Below are 20,106 nucleotides of genomic sequence, written 5' to 3'. Positions count from 1 at the left end.
CCCTGACTATGCACCAAGGTCATGGGCGAGGTCGGTGTGATGTGAACAGACCCTCTTATAAATCATAGAGAAAGAGCACCCAGAGGTTTGGCAGGGATGGGGATGAGCACACACACTGACTCGCATGTCATCTCTTCATGCACGTGATCCGTTCATGGTTTGGAGACCTGCAATGCATGTCCTCAAAAGCCACGTTCACATTTCTCTGTAACAGTGTACTAATGAGGGCTTTGCAGAAACGGCTTGTTGTTCCTCTAAAGCATAAACTTTCCTAAGATGCCACTTGTGTTGTTCAGCCATCACAAAAAGGAACGACGGTCCACCAGGGAACATTCAGACAAGATGGCTCAGGAGAATTGCATTCTCAGCCACTGTAGCTCTTGTGGTGAAATATTTCTTTCTTTTCTTTTCACGATTTTTATTAAAGTATGGTTGACACCCAGTGTGTCACACTCATGTCCACACTGTGTGTAGACAACACAGTGATTTGATAGATCCATGCATTATGCTATGTATGGTGAAATATTCCGTTAATCTATACTAGCAAGTCTCGGGGAACTTCATCACTCACATTACAGGAAGCAAAAGGAAACATTCCTCTTGGAATGAGGCGTGGTGACTTCCCTCCAGTACACTATTACTACACCAGACTGGAGAGGTGGTGTGGTGCAAATATGCACACAGCCCCTGGCGCCGGCCTGCTGGGCCTCCGACGCCAGCTCTGCCACCAAGTAGCCGTGAAAATTGTCTGTTTCCATTTCCTCATCTACCAACTAGCGATGATAACAGCACCTGTTCTTGTGGGGGGTGCTGTGAAAATCACGTGAGTGACGACATGGAGAACCTCTCAGCAAACTGCCAGGCACTCAAAAAGCATCACCCACCATTAGTTTCCACGCCCAGGGGGGGAGCCCGTGTGTCCTTACATGTCCCCGCCACACTCTTGGGACCTTTCACAGAGGAATCCTGCAGCATGGTGAGTGTTCACAGTCGGCAGGATGTGGAAAAAAAAATTAAATGAGCATGAAAAATGTAAGCTATACTTTGAACGAGAATGGCCTTAAAAAGGTAAGACATTTGAAAACTTTAAGAAGACACTGTTGCAGAATTTAACCTTGAGCTGAGGCTACACTAGTCCCCTTCAAGGAAGTCGGTAAGAACGGTTGCCCCCTGCAACTAAGGAGAGAATTTTTAGCCTGAAGCTTGATATTATGGGCCCAAAGAACGCTAAGCAACAGACTTTTGATCAGGTCAGGAGAAACTGGTTCTTTAGGAAAAACAAAGATGTCCAAGAATGATGTTGAAAGTGTTAAGATTAAGACAGCTATGGCAACCCAATGACAGAAGTTTCAGTAAAATAAAAATTTCTTAGAGTTCAGCCCAGGAACTGTGATGCTATCCATTTCCAAAACACAAATAATTTGAAAATACTTTGGATTCTTATAGACCATTTATTTTATACCTAATAAAGTGAAATAGGGTAATATAACACCCACTATAAAATCTGTTTTTCTAAAATGTCAGCCTTAGTCTTTGTTAATGAGGCTGTAATTTTGTCACATTTGCCTTTTATATGCCGCATCACTTTGGGGTAAATAAGGAAACAGAAAAAATAATTCTGAGCACATCAAGAAATAGATTTAGACATGCAAATGTCTCTATATTCCTTCATTTTTGTTTCTCTCTCTCTCTTTTCCTCCCTCTCTTTCATTCTCCCTCCCTCCCTCATTTCACTTTTTTGTTTGCTGAATTTGTTTAAGTTCTAGACAATATTAAAATCTGAAGATTGGTGAGTGGTTAGACTTTTTATTATCTTTTTGATCTTTTAAAGTGTATGCACTGAGGACTTACAAATGAAGTTCCCATGTTTTAATTACACATGACACCATGTATTTCAATTAATCTGTTAATTGTACCTATGCCTATACAAGGAAATTTGAGTTTCTTATCGGAGACATTGCAAGCATTTGCATGATTCAAGTTGAAACCATCTCGTGATCTTATTCTTTCATTTTAAAATTGATGAAATGTAGACTTGCCTGAATCATGAACAAAGGGAAAAGGAAGATTGATGGGGGAGCTAATGAAATAAAGAGAGTCCAAGGAATAGGTTGTTTTATGGTCGGTTTGACTCATAAGGACCGCTCAGAGCAAATGTCCCTGGGGAGAATCATTCCATGTCTCTAGAAGCCCTTTGAAGAACGGTTTGCTTAAACTCATCATAATTTACTCCATAGTTAATATGTTAAAATTTATTATTTTTAGAAGGGAAAAATGTTTAATGACCAAGTGGTTTCCTAATACATGATGACCTGAAGTTAACCCTCCAATTACAACTCTTAGGTGATGCCGGTTTATGGGTAGACGACCACTAGGAGTTACGTCTTCTCTCTCCTTCCCTTCCTGTCCTGTAGTCTATTTCTTGAACAAGGCAATGAATCTATCTCCTTTCCTCCAATTCTGGATGTTTGGGGACCTCTGAGGCTGTAGAAGCCACTCTTCTCTCATAAGACCAACTGAACCCTATGCCATTGAAATCTGAAACATGATTTCCCTTCCTACACTCACCACCTCCAATTAACTGGTCGTAATTTTGATTTTGTTATGTTTGCTCTAGTAACTCCAGCATGGTCTTCTTGTATCAAAGTCTTTTCTTAAGCATAATTGACCTGCCTCACCTTCGCATCTCTTGTGCTCTGATCACTGCTATTGTTCTTTAGCTTATCCATCTTAGAACCTGTTTCCTAAACTGCTATTAAACAAACCATCTTTGGGGTTGAGGTGATGGCAGGGAGCAGATAATTGGATGCATGACACGGAGTCCAATTTCGGCACAGCATACCAGGTGTTCCATAATTAACATTTGTTCATTTAAATGTCCCTGGATGTGGCCCAAACTGTTCTCTCCTATTGTTAAAGTGCTACAAAAATAAATTAATGGTTTGGTGCTAAAAAAAAATTTTTTAAGCTGTTGGTAAAAACACTGCTCCCAAATACATACATTGAGTTCATATGTTAGGAACTGGGAGTGTTTGGTACCTAACAGTTCTATGTCTATGTGTCTGAAGGCTCAACCACTCTGCAGTTTGAAGTAATAGAAAAGACCCCCAGCACAAAATGGGGACAAGGGCATGTTGTGACCAGTAGTACTGTGGCAGATTCTCACAAAGTCACAAGGACACCTTGACCCTCCCCTGCTGGGCCCCTTCTGCTCCCGTACTACTCTCCAGGCTGTTCTGCACCTGCAGAGAGTGGACCTGAACTAGCATAGCTACCTTGAAAGAATGAGGTCAAGTTCCTCAGAAGTTTTGAAATGCAGAAATCACTGTTTCTATGTCCCTTAGTACTAAGTTTTCACAAAAATCCACTGTTGCAGCTACTCACACGCACAAGACCTTGAGTAGAATCACTGGTAAAACAAACAAACTGCTCAGAATAGGCAGTTTCAAGTTTATACACTAGGGGCCAAGGCTCAGAATAAATTTTATGATACATTTTTCAGCCCTGTTATGGGTTACATGGGCTTTAGTGGGCTGGGCTGGAAACCCATCCTCCATTAAAATAGTTCCCTTAGGTATGATGTCTTCGGTGCTCAAGGGGGTGAGAATAGAGTGATTGTCTCCCCAACAGTTAAGGTAAGAAGTGCCACCATGAGTTTGGGAAAAGGCAGCACAGCAGCTTAGGACCCGGTCCCACTCCTAGAGACTCTGGAAGGGATCCATTTCAGGTCCCCTGTGAGCTAGCTACTTAGTTGAGCCACATGTTGATCAGGGGGATGTTTCTCATTCCAAGATCCTGAAATGTTTGCAACTCAGCAGAAGCCAGGGTTACACTAATTTCTGTTTAGCTTCCTCTCCAGTCCCAGCAACCCCTATCCTGCAGCTGGAGGAGTGTTGTACTCACAACAACAGCGCCACGCTGTCCTGGAAACAGCCACCTTTGTCCACGGTGCCTGCTGAAGGCTACATTCTGGAGCTGGATGACGGCAATGGTGGTCAGTTCCGGGTAAGTAGAGCGTCTGCTACCTGTTAACCAAAGCCAGGGACCACCTCAGAGGACCCGTTGTGGGGTCTCAGGCCAAGCTTCCCCACCTCTCCTGAGGCCAGACCATCCTGGCAGGGTCTGCCTGCCCTTCAACGGAGGCCTGCATTCTCCTTGAACCATCAAAGGTGGATGAAGGAGTCTCTGAATAGAAACTGCCCTCCCCTTCTCAAGAGAAGGCCCATGTAGGCCACAAGCTCTGGAGTCCAGCTGCTTGCACTCGGATCCGGACTCCGCCATTTAGCCATGTGACTGTGCCCATTCCTCATTTCTCTGAGGCTTCAGGACCTCATTTGTAAAATGAGGGTGATATTAACACATACCACATGCATTGTTGTTAAGAGTCAGTTAGATAATCCATCATATAAAATTCTTAGCATGCCAGGACCCTAGACCCCAATCTGGTTAGTATCCCACCGGAGAGTTATCATTTTAAGGCTGTGCTTTGAATACAAATTATTTTTACTCATTACATCAGCATAATGTTACAGAAGCCTACAGCTAAAGAGGGAGGCACATGCCTAACCTATGCTAAAGATGCATTATGCTACGGTTTATTTTAAGCCTTTGAAATGTCATTCTTCCCCCCGCCCCTGTATCCTCCCCCTTCCCTCTGCTCCACGATAAAACCTATACTCCTATGACTCTGAGTGTAATCTTTGTGACAGTTCCTAAAGTTACCAGTGGAGTTATAGAGACGACCCTCATGTTTTCAAACCAGTTTTTACAAATCATGCTGATGGAGAAAGAGCTCGGTAGGTATAATAATAAATGTGTAAATGCCAAATTAATAATAGTAAGCATAATGCTAACTATAAGCACCCAATTTTAAGTTTTTAAACCCTAACCGCTAGTAATTACCATTCATTAAGGTGCCAGGCCCATGCTAAATATAAGGTACAATGTTCAACAGTTTGCACACGTGACCTCCTTATAATGATCATCCTAGCAACCTCATAAACTGGGTATTATTGTCCCCATTTTACATATGAGGAAACCGAGACTTAAAAAGGTCAATTAGGGGTGCCTGGGTGGTTCAGTTGATTAAGCATCCAACTCTCGGTTTTGGCTGAGGTCATGATCTCATGGGTCGTGAAATCAAGCCCCACATCAGGCCCCACGCTGAGCAGGGAGTTTGCTTGAGATTCTCTCCCTCTCCCTCTGCCTCTGCTCCTCGCCTCCCCATGCTCTCTCTCTCTCTCTCAAATAATAAGTAAATAAATCTTAAAAAAAAAAAAGGTCAATTAAATGGCTTAGTACCCCACAGGATTTGAATCCAGATCAGGCTGCCACCAAAATGCTTGCTCCTGACCACTGAGTGACACTGCGTCCCTTACCCCTCACCAGGTCTAGCATTAAATGGTGGCCTGTTATTTGTTGACCCTCAGGAAGTGTATGTTGGAAAGGAGACGATGTGCACCGTGGACGGTCTTCACTTCAACAGCACATACAACGCTCGCATCAAGGCCTTCAACAAAACAGGAGTCAGCCAGTACAGCAAGACCCTGGTCCTCCAAACGTCTGAGGGTAAGGCCCTTCAGCAGTATCCTTCAGAGCGAGAACTGCGAGGCATCTAAAGTGGCTGGCAAGCCCGGAGGTAACCCCACCACTGCCCACATTCTGAAGTGTTTCCATGACTTGCTCTGCATTCTGGCACAATGCCGCTGTTCCTCTCCTGCCGTTAGAGAGCCCATGGTATGTGGATGTGATCAAACCAAAGAGTCCACAGCGGCAGTTCAAATGGCCTGGGGCGTCGGCTTCCTTTGATAACACTCTAAATAAGCTGCAGTTGAAGAAGCTGAAAAAATGAAGGCCTGAATGTCCCCCTGGTGTGTGAAACAAATGTATCTAGGCTCTAGGGCAGGCTCCCTTTCTCCACAACACACATCACTTGCCAATTTTACCCAGATGATTCTAAGTTGCTTTGTAGTGCTTGCCTGTTTCTGAGGGTGGGGCCGAGGTTGTTTCCAGCTGTGAATTTGTGTGACTGAACATGTTTCCAATGGGTGTGGGGTGCTAGAGCTGTTCAGAGAGGGCCTGTCGGCCACTCCTGGCTTACCCAGCGCGGACCGCTTCCATCTCACTGCCAAAGCCGAGGCCGGCGGCACCAGGACTGAGGCTTCCTGTGGGCACCAAACAGGAAATGACCAGCAACTCCACATTACCTCGCCATTTTCACCTTTGCCCGTCCCTCTAGGCTGGGTTAGGCCACCAAGGGCCACTGTACAAGGTCAAGCCCCAGAGAACTTTCACTTCTTGGCCATACTGTAAATATTTTGGTCATCAGAGTCAAGCCATTCCTCTCAGAAGAGGGGCTTGCCTTTGATGACCAGGTATAACCTCTGAGGATTTTAACATTTTCATTTTAAAAGCAATCACAGCACATGAAATTAAACCTATGAAGAGGTGATTTTGGTCGGTGCCAAAGCATTTTCAGACCTTCTGGGTGTCATTTTAATCATAGAAGTCACCCCACTGGCATTCCCCATAACTTCCCTCTGCAGAACCAATTGTGTTGATTTTGTTCAAATTCAAGATGTTAGCTCAAAGAACTGTGGTGGTGTTTTGTTCCCACTTCCCACAAACCTTGGCATGCACCAATCACCCTTTAAATGGTTCACATGGTTAAAAACAAGCACAACTTCAAACCCCACAGCGAGGTTGACAGGCCCCTAGACGTAAACACCGTGCTTGGGGAGCAGTGGTAAGTCTGTGAGGGATGCTATTCAAAGAGAAGGATTCGCTGAAGGAAACATGCCCGCACGACCTATTCCCATCGGGTTACAGGCATGTGGTAGCTACAGCCTCCCGAATGACCCCTTTAGCAACTTCTCTCTGGGATGACCTCTCTGCTTGAGAGCAGTTGCCTCTTTTCCCGAGTACCATGCTAAACGCTAAAGCCCTCCAAGAGTTGCCCACATGCCACGCAGAAGGCCCTTCATGAGGATGGCCTCGCTTCCCACGTGCGTACAAGGCGGTTTGACTGAAGAGTGAAGTGCATGCCGTCAGAGCAGGGAGACAGTTTGCAGCAATGTTGCTAATATGTATCATGAGACCTACTATTTCTATTCATAATATATCATGGAAATCATATTCTTCCGCTAAAATCAGTTACTAGCATAGCAGCTTGAGCATTCATGTTTCTCTTTTCATCCTGCAGGAGGATGTAGTTTCTCAGTTTCTCTTACTGTTCATAAGATTATGGTGTCTAATAAATTACAGGATTGGAACTGCGATCCCTGGTACCACAGTCACAGAACTGGGGGTCATTTTCTAAACGAAACTAACGGAACAAGTCCTCTTCCAACAAAGAAACTGTACTGTAGAAATTAATTTCCTCCATGAATTTTATATATTGTGTACAAATATAAGGTATGTATCTAAATACAAAGAAAACCTTACCATCGTGTAGATATATCAGTATTCTCTGTTACTGCACAGAAGTGATTTTCTCATGATGAAATAAAGTTCACACACATACTTTCTCCATAACTTTGGTTTGTTCTATTTGTTCCTTCCTCATTCTAACTCATTCATATGGTGAGACAAGGTTTAGAAAGCAAGAAAAAATATATAATGAATAGCTAATTTAAAAAAAAAAGATTTGATCAACCTTGTAACAATAGAGAAAGCCTATAGAATTAAAAAATTATATATATATTTTTGTTTTTTTAGAAATCAATGAGAAAAATGCCACTGACAGGGTTCAATACATTAACTGAACTTATATTATACTCTATTAATCTTCCTTCCTACAATTCCTGGAAAGGTTTGCTCTGGAAGTTTGTTTTCTTTGCTGCTCTTGGGGATGGCGTGGCGGTTCGTTTTGGCTTTTCTACTGTAACAAGATGTTTTGCGGTCTTCTTAGCAACAGCTAACCCTTTCCCAAAGTTCAAAACAAATGTCTGTATTACAGAGGGGTCCAATTCATACATGATAGCAAGTCTTACTTGTACGTACATGCATTTAGTCTGAGATTTAAACCACTTGTCACTTACATTCTTTGAACGATATAAAACCATCTGCTGACTTACAGGTGACATTATGCAGGGGAGATCAGATGTCCACATTGCTATAATGCTGGTCATTTTTTCCAGAAGCAGTTCTGTTTGTTTATCTACTTACTGGGCCGTGCTTGGTAAAGGCTCACTGTGTGCTACACCGTGGGTGTAGAGGGGTAAGCCGATGTCCCCCCTGTTTGTATGAGCTCACAGTCTAGGAAGAGGGACAGGCCTTAAAAGACACACAACTAATTATATATTTTCAAGTTATTATTACCACTGGGAAGGAAGGAAAGGAGACTAGCAGGAAGACATAATTTGTATCTGGGAATCGGTCAGGAAAACAATGAAAAATAATTTAATTCAATGGAAATTATGAAGAATGTGTTATTAAAAGGGAAAAGGAAAGGAAAATACATTATTAGATGAGTTCAAGTGTGATTAGTTCCCCGAAAGCAGAGTTCTCAGGAATGTACCTAAGACAGCCATGCACATAAAGCCAGTTGCAGGTCTCAACTAAATTACCCTAACTTAAGAAGAAATATAACTGTAAGCAATTAAGAATCTTAATGAAATTTTTAAATGAGGCCCACAACCCCAGTTGTATATATTTTTAAAGTAATCCATTTAATAGCCACCATGGCTGTGTCACAGTCTTTGAAACCATCTGCAGAAGTATATCCATTATGTAACAAGGCCTTCTTCCCACGTAGTTCTGGGGCTTATTCTGTCTGGAGACTCTACTCCTGAAAGAGAATTTTTTTTTTAAGATTCTCTTAAAAATGAGGCTGAGAACAGAATAGGAAATTTTCCTATTTATTTTTCCCTATTTTCCCTCTACCTATCTAAACAGACTTACCTTTTTCTTTTTCTTTAATCTGGAGAGAAAATGAAATAGACCAAAGGTAACATTCCTGGGACTCAAATAACTCACTATGACTAAGCTGGCTGAAAAGAGAGGGTTTCTCTCTGATCCCCCTCTCAGGGGGGAGAATTGCCAGGGAACGGCTTCACACAATCTTAGCAGAGATCGGAGTCCTTCAGGGGAGTGAGAACATGAAGAGTGGCACCTTTGAGTCTTTCAATACTCTCCCACACAAATCTTTGTTATCTTCCTTGGACAAATTCTTAGAATTGGAATTACCAGACCAAGAAGCATGAACACTTTTAAGGCCCTTGATCTGTGTTTTTCAATTGCTTTCCAGACAGATTTTACACCAGAAATGTATGAATCATTCCATTTTTTAAAATCATCTTAATTCTGCTATTTAGAGTTTAATTTTGACTAACAAGCAGCCCCCCTAAAAGTAAAAGTGTACCTAAAACAGGGCTTTTTAAGTTTATATTTTCATAGAAATCATATTCTGATTGTTTTCCATCTAATAGCTCCATGAAATAAGTTACAACATATTGCAGAGAAAAGGAATATGATCCAAAAAGGAGGAAAGACTTCCCAGAGTATAGAGAGACAGACGGACAGACAGAAACCCAAACACAAGGAATAACTGTATGCAAGGCAAAAACTTCAAAACTGGCCTTGAGCTGACTATGATAATGAAACCTCATTCATTTAAAAACATTAATTGAGCCCCTCAGTTGTGTCAGGAACTGTGCTGGGCCCAGGATCACGAAGATAATGAAGCATGGCTCCTGCCGGAAAGCTTATGGGCTCCACTCCTCCTCCTTCTTGAACTCCATGGCACCTGACTCAGAGCACCTAAAAACTATGGTACCTCACCTCTCTAGAATTAAGATATCCACCCTGCAATCTAGATAGTCATCTTACAATCAACAAGTGACAATGACCTCTGACTGGCAAAAAAAAAAAAAAAGAAGAAGAAGAAGACAAAGTTCAGGTTTAGACACTCCTGTGCTGTCCTTAACAGCAGGGCCTCTGATCTCCCTCAGTTCTCGCTGATTCTTACGATATGCATGAGGCCACTGAGCTCATGACCCACTTGGGAAGACCACAGCAGACTAGGAACATCACATTAGAAGAGAGAAGAGAGATTGGTGAGCAGGGAAGGGAACTAGGAAAACTGAGAACAGAACCCTCCCCCCGCCCCCCGCAAAAAAGTCAAAAGATAGCATTGTGTGGCTTGTGTTCTGATTAAGAAGGAAAGCATATAATGAACTGTAAAAATATTTCCATCTAACATTTAAAAGTCAGTATATTACCTGGAACCCTTGGAATTGGGTATCAGGTATATCTCAGAAGGCTTTATGGAATCACAATACAAAATACAGTGAGAAAACTATTGCAATAAACTCGGTCTCATTTTGTGTCAAGCTTCTAAGAACTTTCTTCATTGTCCACTAAAAGATTCCATGAAAAATGACAGCCAGCAAATATTTTTAAGGATACTGAAATCCAGTAGAACTGTATAAAAACTATACATTCTATGTTTCACTATAAGGTCCTAAAGAAAAACCAGGAATTTTTTCTGTTCACCCTAAAACAGCTATAAAGACTTCAGACTATACCTCTGTGCCCACTGCTAACGCAAACCCCTCTCCTGTTCAGTTGCTGCAATATTCCAGATTTACCCTGTGTATTAATTTCCTTTCACTGCTGTAACAAATTACTACAAACTCAGTAGCTTAAGACAACCCAAATGGATTACCTTACAGTTCTGGAGGTCAGAATCCTAAATGAATTTCACTAGGCAAACAGTGAGGTATCAGCGAGGCTGCATTCCTTCAGGTAGTTCTAGAGGTGAATCTGTTCTCTTTCCTTTTGCAGCTTCTGGAAGCCACCTGTATTCCTTGGCTCACAACCCCTTCCTCCATCTGCAAAGCTAGCAATGTAGTGTCTTCCAATCTCTTTCTGACTCTGGGCCTCCTGGTTCCCTTTTATAAGGACGCTTGTAATTACCTTGGGCCCATCTGGATAATCTCTCCAACTCAAAATCCTTACCCTATTACATCTGCAAAGCTCCTTTTGCCAGGTAACAAATTCCAAGGATTATAGGACATGGACATTTTGAGGCAAGCCATTATCCCACCTACCACACTCTAGGAAGAAGTATTATAATTATTATCTCATCCTCCCTATGGGAAGATTGAGCCTTTGAGAAGTTAAGTGCCACGTCAGACCCCAGCCTTCCAGCCTGCACTGCCCAGCACAGTGCACTTCGGTGCTGACGTTAGAAGAGAGCTATTTGCACTCAGCTAAAAGGGAGGAAATAGGGAAATCTATCCTAAGTCTGTTTGCTAAGTGGGTGAAAACATCTTGTCCAAATGAAGCAGCATTATGTAGCTGCCTCATGTGTTCATCCAGAAACCCCAGCAAGAAACGGACTCTAGCACTTTCAAAGAGTCATGTTGGAATTTTGGTGAAAAAAATAACATTCTTCCTTTAAGAAGGAGGTGTGAAGAGGCTGTCCTTCCCAGCGGCAGATCTAAGCTCCTACTCAGGTCCTGTCCTTTCCTTCTGTCTCTGCATCTCCACTTTCTCACCCACCCACCCTCCCTCCCCAGGGTAAGCAATCACCTAGAGAGGCCCTTTCCCCCTGTTGGGATCAGAACATGCTCTTGGCTTGCAGTGACAGGTGGCTGCTTGGGAAAGAAAAGGAATGTCAGAGCCAGATCTGCAAGGTCCTTAAAAGACCTTGCCAAATGAGATCTGGGACGTGGAGCTCTGTTCTGGTTGAAACCACAGAGCCATTTATTGGCAAAAGCTTCAGCCCTCCGGATCTCAATTGTGAGGAAACTGGAGAGAAGGTAAACAGTGATAAATGGAGAATCGGGCTTTAGACAAGATGTTCTCAAGCATCTCCTTAGTTGAATGTCCACAGGAATCACCTCCCTGACACTTCAGGATTGTCTTCCCTAATGACAATAAAAGGGTTAGGGTTCTTGAAATTACATCTTAGAAAATGCTTTCTAAAAGGGGGCATAGAAGATTTTATTCGTAAAATTAAGATGCTTATTTTCCCCTATTAGACTATGAGCATCACACTACCCCTTCCAATGTGATAGCTCCTTCTCCCACACATTGAAAAGAAATAACCCAAAGAATATTCAGTGGTATAAGCAGAATATGGCCCCAGCATAGCCCCAGATGCATCTGTCCAAAATCTCTTTGCAGATATTTTATAGTGATTTTGGAGCAACGTAAGTACTGCACTCTTAAACCCTGATGTAGTAAACCACCCCCGCCCAAGAGAAGCTGCAACCTTGTGGGGGAGGTGGGGAAGAACCTCATTCAATCTCAGAAGAACAACAGGGAACTCCTCTGCTCACCACTCCCCATGACCAAAATTCCAAAGGGGAGGATGCTGCGTTGCTTTTCAATCCCTAACCACCGCGGTCCATAGAACTGCTCCATGTAGAGAAGAAAGATTCACCCTCATTCAGTATGGCTCAGGATTTAAAGAATGATATTAGGTTCACCTGCACAAACCTTGGTCACCCCTGAGACCACCGGAATGTGCCCGTGGCCCGTGGCATAAACTTTATTTTTTATGCATTTCCAAGACACAAAAGAGAAGCAATGGCCTTGTCACTTCCATAAATTTTTCCCCCTGGAATTGATCCTGCCTGGGTCCCTATCCTGCGCTACCACAGCAGGCAGTGTGACTTGGGATGTGTCCCTTAAACTCTCTGGATTTCAGGAGTTTTTGTTTTGTTGTTGTGTTTGGCCGGGGGGGGGGAGTGTTGGGAGGGGTTTCTTGGTTTGGAGGGGGGTTTGTTTTGTTTTTATTTTTGTCTCTAAAACTATAGACTTAGAGCAGATAACCTCCAAGTTCTTTGCAATTTGTACCCCTGGATTTCTTGTATGGTTTCTCTCTTCAAAATTACTGCTGAAATCTGTTAACTGTTTCAGAAAATGCTATGAACAGGAAAAGACACCTCCTGCCTCCTGCAAGGGTCTTAATAGGTCTTAAAGATCTGCCTATGATATGGAGAATTCAACACTAATAGAAAATAGTTGATAAAGGATCATATAGGGAAGAGTATACTGTCCACCAGAGATCATTTTTCCTATGCCTCTGCTTTATTTTTCCTGATTCAGAGCATCAGAGCTCCCAAAACATTATTTAGTTAGAAGAATGTGCATTTCCAAGACAAAATCCTCAAGGTAGGTAAATCATACCTGAACAAATCTGGGTAGATTTTACAAAATCCAAAGTGAGAGGCATGCTAGTTTTCAGAGCCCAGAAAAGAGGGATACTCCGTTCCTTTTAATTTTGACAACACGCATGACATCCCAGGGAATTTCCTGAATTTTTCCATAGAACTGAACTGGATCCAGACCCTATCTTTGGTTCAGGGGAATATGCTTTGCTGTTGACACTCTGGGGAACAGATGAGTCCTTTGGAATCTGTTGTATCTATTTGAAATGCAAGAATTTTTAGTTCTTCTGATGGTAGTTACTTATAAATAATGCCATTGTATTCTAAATTGGAGTGGAGGATCTGGTGACAGAGTATGCAGCTGTCCCAGGGGTGTTTAAGAGACTATTTCTTCTCTTAAAAGGAACTTTTTCAAAACAGCTTTGTTTCTCACTTCTCAACTGCAGTTAATGCCACACTTAAGAGAGCTTGAAATACCACCTTTCATTGTAACTTATGTACCAGTTGGACATAAGTTTGGGTGCTATTAGATCATTTAAGGAGACTCAGCCTCCTTCATTCATCTCTTTAAAATCTTCCAAACAAAAGCAAATTATTTTACAACTGGTTTATAATTGAACTGAAACTCATCTTTAATGCTGCTTGTGCAGTTCTTACTGACATAATCTTGTCTTACTGGGCTTTGAAATACAACTGTCTTGCTGGACCAGCACCCCGGGGCTGCCTGAGTTGTAAAGCCGTTCCCGACCAGACAAAAAGATAACCAAGAATTCTACCAGTCACAAAGAAAACTGCATTAGCGTATGCTATCAGAAGGAAGCCCTGTTGGTTTGCTTTTTCTCTTTGAATTCCAAAAATAACACCTCACAGACTGGTGAGGAATATTTCCAAAATATTCTACCACACTACAGAAATCTTTCGTACTCAGTACATGTTGGAATCAGTCAAGAAATTCCGCCCCTAGAAGATTTTCTCTAAATTATTCTTTTTCTTATGGTCAGCTCTCTCCAAGTTCCTGTTTCCTAGCTGCTCAGTTTTAATACAATGTCTGGCACATGGTAGATGTTCAATAAATGTTAACTAACAAACAAATAAAAGAAGTATGCACTGTTAGCCAAACAGGAGTACATCACCCAGACATTCTTTTTTCACCTTGAACCCAAAAGTCAGTAAATAATTAAGTGTGATCCCCAGCTGATCTTTGCTTTGATAATTTTTGATGGTTTCTTTTAAGCATAGGCCTCGACTCCAGAATCCAGCCAGTCCCGAGTAAAAAGGGAAAGCAGTCTAGTCAAGGGCAAGAGGAAAATGGTAGCCATTGACCAAGTTGACAGAAAGTGTGCCTTGACACATTCCCATTATGAGCACTGTCCCCACCCCAGAGTTACTGTGCCTAGAGTCACCACACCAGTGCTCAGCTGGCATTCTACTACTCTTTCCATTGGTCTTCCTTGATAAGCTGCTTTTACTCAGCAAAACTGTTCAGCAGACAGGATCACTGCATGTCATGAAACATGACAAGACATTTAGAACCTTTTAAGGGGCTACTTGTCTTTCTCTAGTGATCTATACATTAAAAATTAATAATAATGATCCTGGATATTAGCTATGACCTGAAACATTGCTTTTGTATCATGTATTTGGGTGGGGGGAGATAAACAGGGTTTATCTAATAGATAATAGCTAATAGCTAATAGAACGTTAATGGCTGAGAAGCCTTCTCCAGATCTCAATATCTCAATAGTTGTGCTTTCAAGGGGAGGTGAGGAAGTGGGATGTAGCCTTCCTGCATCCCATGGGTATAACATAGAATATACCTGTGGGTAGCTGTGTATATGTTCATTGTAAGTTGTGTGACTTGACTAAACCAGGGGGTGGTAATACTATACCCAATATTGTCTTATTGTCTTTGGTTCATGTTTTTGAATATGTCTAGTGGGGCAAGACAAGAAGAGTTAAGATTTGAATTTCATAGCATAGAAAAAGGGCTAGAAATAGATTCTTTTTAGCCCAGAAAAGGGAAGATAATAAAGGGGATTGGTGACTGTTGTCAAATACTTGAAGAACTAGTGATCTTGGCCCCAGATAGTAAGGCTACAGTTGACGAGTGGAGCTCCCACAGGGGTATATCCAGACGAATGTAAGCAATAACTGTAAACTGGAGGGGACTGCCCAGAGGCAATGAGTTCCTCAACCCAGGATATTTCAAGGGGAAGCCTGATGAGTGCTCCTCAGATGTGATCAAGCGTGTTCTTCTGAGACTCCTGTAATCTAAGATAATATCAAGTTAACATAGATGATTTACAGGCAACTGACCCAATATTTGTACTGTGTGCCCATGGGGGAGGGCATAAAGGGGCACTGCTTATTTAGTCTGGCTGGGATCAGGTGGAAAACACTCTCCCTCTCGTAATTCATTTGGAAAGTTTTCATGATGAGGTAAGAAATTTTTTTTTAGGAGCTCCTAAAATGGGGTAAGAGCCCAGCTGAAGGGGATGGGAGGCCATAGGTGGAGGGGGGGAAGATGGAGATGAAATGGTTGGATAATGTGGGTATTAAATAAGCTTGCCTGAAAAGAGGGCATAGTTCAAAAGTGAAAGGAGTCAAGAAAAATTGGGTCATCAATAAATAATGGATCCACACAAAAGACTAAAAAAAACAGTACCTATTTTAGTGTCGAGTTATTAATCCCACGAATAACCACAGCTACTCTCAGCCCCCGCCCCACAGAGTGGTGCCATCAGCAACTCGGCACTCAGAATAGGAAAGGTGAGTATGTTTCATGGTGGCTCAGATATGCTCCCCAGGGTCTGGATTCAGTATACATCTCTTCGTTGGTTTTCAGATGATGACTTGAAGGTTCAATATACTCTAGAATTCATTTCACTATGTATGTCCTTTCCCATAATTTTTAAAGCAACAAGTATTTTCAATATAATGAATTGATTGCTACCACCTGGTCAAAAATATATTTCCAAGCAAATTCTTGTTAATAAAAAATCTTTTAATGGCCTTCTCTCCCTAAATGAAGCCCATGTCAGTTTGTGGTGCTGTGTTGTGTTTCAAATTTCCCATTAAACTAAAAGACTAATTCCCCCCGCCTTGAGACAATTATAATAGGAATCATTTCTGATTTACCATTTTTGAACAAAGAAATGACCACATGTGTCATGTCATCCAAATTATATGAAGTTTAGGTAGAAGAAACTTTGAATATATTATTATTGGGAATACCACACCTTAACTCCATTAAGTAGCAGTTCCTTTTCTCTGAGATCTTTTTCTCATTTTCTTTAAAAAAAAAATTCCCCAAGGATAAAAGTAAAGCCTGAAAAGCTAACTTTAATATTGTAAATGCAGATACTAAAATGGGGCTGACTCTCAGCAATATTCAGTTAAAACTAGCCAGTGGCCTTGTTCTGAGCTTTTCAAATAGGATCATGTTACCTGCACACACTCCAGTTATTTTGGCTTGAACGTGCCCACAATAGCATTTTGATAGGACAAGAATATGTTCAACATGGAGAAGCACGCTGACAGACTCAAACGAGAAAAATACTCCCAGGAGCATCCCCTGGCCACCAAAACAAAATTGTTTTTTCAATGTAAAGATAATTCCTTGGCTTTGGACATAGAATATTACCGTCATGCCATCTCTGTTTCTTAAATTATTATTGTCACAGTGGGTTCTAAGAAGGTCCTGATTGGTAAAACATCTATCTCTGACCAGACCACCCTACTACCTAGAACCAGCTATTTGACAAAAGAGAAAGGAGTGATTTTAGTAATTTAGTGATCTTCATGCCAGACCCAGGTATCTGAAAATAAAGACGTTTTTGCCACCCACGCACCTCACCACGGCCCCACGGACCGTTTATTATTAGAAAACCAGAGCTGTCCAAGTGGTATCCCTGGGGTCTGATCCTAATTCAGAAACAAAGGTAAGGCTCCTTCCCTGATCACTTGTTCAGCACTGTCTTCCTCTCCTATTCAAAGAGCAAGTGTGGACTGTGTTAGGATAGAAAAATCATTTCGTCCATTCAGAAACGGAAAAATACATATATGTGAGAAAAGGGAAAAATATGGAAAAGCAAAGAATTGGTTAAAAAAATCATCATCTCCTAAATAGAAACCCTTTAAGAAGCCATTGTTGTGCAGGTAATAACTTCCAAGGTAGCTGAAGGGGGTAAAGTATCACTCTTGGTCATCAATGGGTAAAATCTACCTCTAAGAGTTTCTAAATTCAACTCTAAAAAATTTAATGAAAAGGAAACCTTCCAAAATGCCTTCTCTAGCACTAAAAAATTGGGGGAAATGAGAGCAATTGTCTGTGATGTTTGAGTTGTCCTCTGGTCTTGATTCCTGACCTGCTGAGAATGCCCTCCCGGCCCCCAAGCCACTTTGGTTTTGTAAAATGCCTTGTGGCACTTGCGGGATGGATGAGGCTTTGTGCAAATGCATTGGTAAGGCAGGTCTTGGGGAACCGTGCTTGGGCAGGTAGCAGATTTCTGATCTCTAGTTTGCATTGATCTTACATCTAGACACAGATTCAGAAGAACAGACACTCCCTTTTCCAGTGCCTTCGGAAAGATTGCCGCTCCGTAGAATGAGTCCTTTCTCCTCCACCCTTAATCTACAACCCAGCTTTCCCGGGAGATCCTACTTTGATTTCCGATCCTCACCCCACCAGCTGAGCTTGCATTCCTCTTTGCAGTCTCTCAATGCACCGGGTGAGCTGAGCTCGTCTGATCTTTCCCCTTGATCTCTCTGTGCCTTGATGGCATCTCCGAAATACCTGTTTTGTTCTTGCCGTTCATGTGCATGGAGAGGGGCAATGAGCAGTCTCCATGTCTGTGGCCTGCTTCCCGTATGAAGAGCATTTGGATGCTGGAGCTTTGTGGCATTCTTGTCTGTGTGGTGTAAGGTCTAACCATCGAGCTGTGGTCAATGTCCAGTGGCATTGGAAAGTGACGAGTGAAGTTGTTCTTTTTGCACCAGCTGGTACCGCCAAGGATGACCCGCTCTATCATCCCATGTAGTGGCATAGCACGGCATAGGCGCTGGCTGAGTGGAGGCTGGGCCTCAGTCTGGAGGTTTGCAACCCTGCTGTATCCAGGAAACCAGCTGTGTCTGGGAGACTGGATCAGTGCATCCAGCCCGTAGTGGTCTGATTAAACATAGACTCAAGAGATCTTTATTGAAAAAAAAAAAAAAAGTAAAAACACACAAACAGCAGAATGCATCCTACAAAGCAGGCAAAGCAGAGAGCAGATATGAAAGTATTTTCTGCAAAAGCCTGTGCTCACTGGTCAGACAGTCCCGCTCATGGCGGATTTTTTCCTAGCAACGGGGAGGGACAATCACTAGCCAAATTAGAAACCCTTAACCGGCCTAAGGGCCAAAGATCCAAGTCATGGCTAAGGCTGGCTCCCCCCACGTTTCCCACAGCCAAGCAGGTTGTGACAGGGCTTTAGGTTGATTTCAGGGAAGCTAGACATGCGTTACTGTGCAGTCGACCCTGTCTGGCCAACAGAATCCTAAAACACATAAGATGCAAACCTATTTGATCTCTTCAGGACTATATTGTAATCGTGGATACACGGGATGCACATTTCACATTTCCAAAGGTTTCTTTTGTTTTTTATTTTATTCTTTTTGCTCATCCCACATCCTGGAATGAAGAAGACCGCAGCATGACAGTATAAAAAGGATGCAGGGACTTGAGGCTCTCTTTAAAAATGACATCTTTGTGCTTTTACGTTTCTTATTGTTTTTCTGTGCACCGCTGGCTTTCAAACATGCTTTGTTATGAAACTCTTTTCACTTGTGTCCAATGTACTGAAATACTGTTATAGTCTTTGTAATGTATATCGTCTCAGGAATAAAATGAAATGTGGGTCGGGGGAGATGCGAGGGCTGTATTTAACAGCATTGTCCTAGTTGTATCATTGACTCTTAAATGTATGGCAGTATGTTTTCAATAGTGTAAAAAGATTTCAGAACGCTTGTTTTGAAAAAGACTTGCAGAAGGCATGATTCATTTAAAATTTTTAAAAGCCCTATTCAGATTCTATAAATTCATTTCCAAAGCGGGATATGAGATTCAGCTTTAAAACTCCTGTGTTCAGTCCTCACTGCGCTCTAACCTGTGAATAGGAATTTTAAAGTGGTAATTGGTAGAAGCTAAACATAAAAATCAGCCATGAGTTAGGAGAAAATGATTCTTTTGTACGTGAATTCATCCCAGAGTAAAATAAACAAAAGTAAGGACGTACCTTTCAGTTTCGTTTTTTGATTCAATCCTTAGTCCTTTTTTTATAGTAAGTTGCTGTATTAATTCTAAAATTCTTTTAATTCAGTGTATTATCCTTCAATTGTTTTAGAAATTAGTGTATAAAGGCCTTTCAGAGTTAAAAAAAGATTAAATGATCCCCTCTAGGGGATACCCCAGCGCTCATCAAAAATACATTTTCCAGATCAGTTCCCAACACCACTTGAAACTATAGTTCATACACCTTTGAACATTTTAAGACCACCCAATCCAGCTTCTCATGGGATCCAGATCTTGAGGAAGGAGAGGAAAAGTTCCACAGGTGATTCTAATATCTCCCTGAGACCATCCTACCTCCACGAGCGCCCCCTCCCCTCCCTTAGGTGAGAAGAACTGATGTAGTAAAAATGATCTAAGGAGATGAAGTCATTTGTTTCACTACATTTAATTCATGTCATTATTAAAAATTATCAGATGTTTTTATTAGCATATACATTCTATGTTCAATCACACATATACGTATCATTTAACTTGGGTCCAAGTCATGACAAAGGTCTTCTGGTTACCACCAGAGTTAGAAGTGCATGGAATAGTTGATATAGAACAGAATTTTTATCAAGATCCAGTGATTTCTCCTTCTCAATTGGATGAATTTTTCTTGTTTTTATTTATTTATTTATTTATTTATTTATTTATTTATTTATTTATTTATTT

At 41.7% G+C, this 20,106-nt stretch overlaps 1 protein-coding gene across 9 annotated transcripts in view; it reads left to right on the top strand.

The window, feature by feature from the left end:
• TRIM9 (tripartite motif containing 9) overlaps positions 1–20,106 on the top strand; it is a 106,567-nt gene that overhangs the window by 79,721 nt on the left and 6,740 nt on the right. For 4 of the 9 annotated variants that reach the window (XM_073895209.1, XM_073895208.1, XM_073895206.1 and 1 more), the window contains exons 6-8: positions 3,848–4,005; positions 5,430–5,568; positions 17,663–17,851. In XM_073895209.1, coding sequence (XP_073751310.1) covers positions 3,848–4,005; positions 5,430–5,568; positions 17,663–17,851 — 486 coding nt within the window. Of the gene's footprint in view, positions 1–3,847; positions 4,006–5,429; positions 7,668–17,662; positions 17,852–20,106 lie in introns of those variants that run through there. The other 5 variants (XM_073895210.1, XM_025870081.2, XM_073895207.1 and 2 more) reach the window with 4 other exon arrangements.

The sequence above is a fragment of the Callorhinus ursinus genome, unplaced genomic scaffold (assembly GCF_003265705.2).
Source record: "Callorhinus ursinus isolate GAN/ISIS: 27379988/994484 unplaced genomic scaffold, GSC_fseal_2.0 scaffold8, whole genome shotgun sequence".
NCBI classification, from domain to species: Eukaryota; Metazoa; Chordata; class Mammalia; order Carnivora; family Otariidae; genus Callorhinus; species Callorhinus ursinus.
Note: the sequence above shows the minus strand (reverse complement) of the source record. Positions and strands in the feature narration are given on the sequence as shown.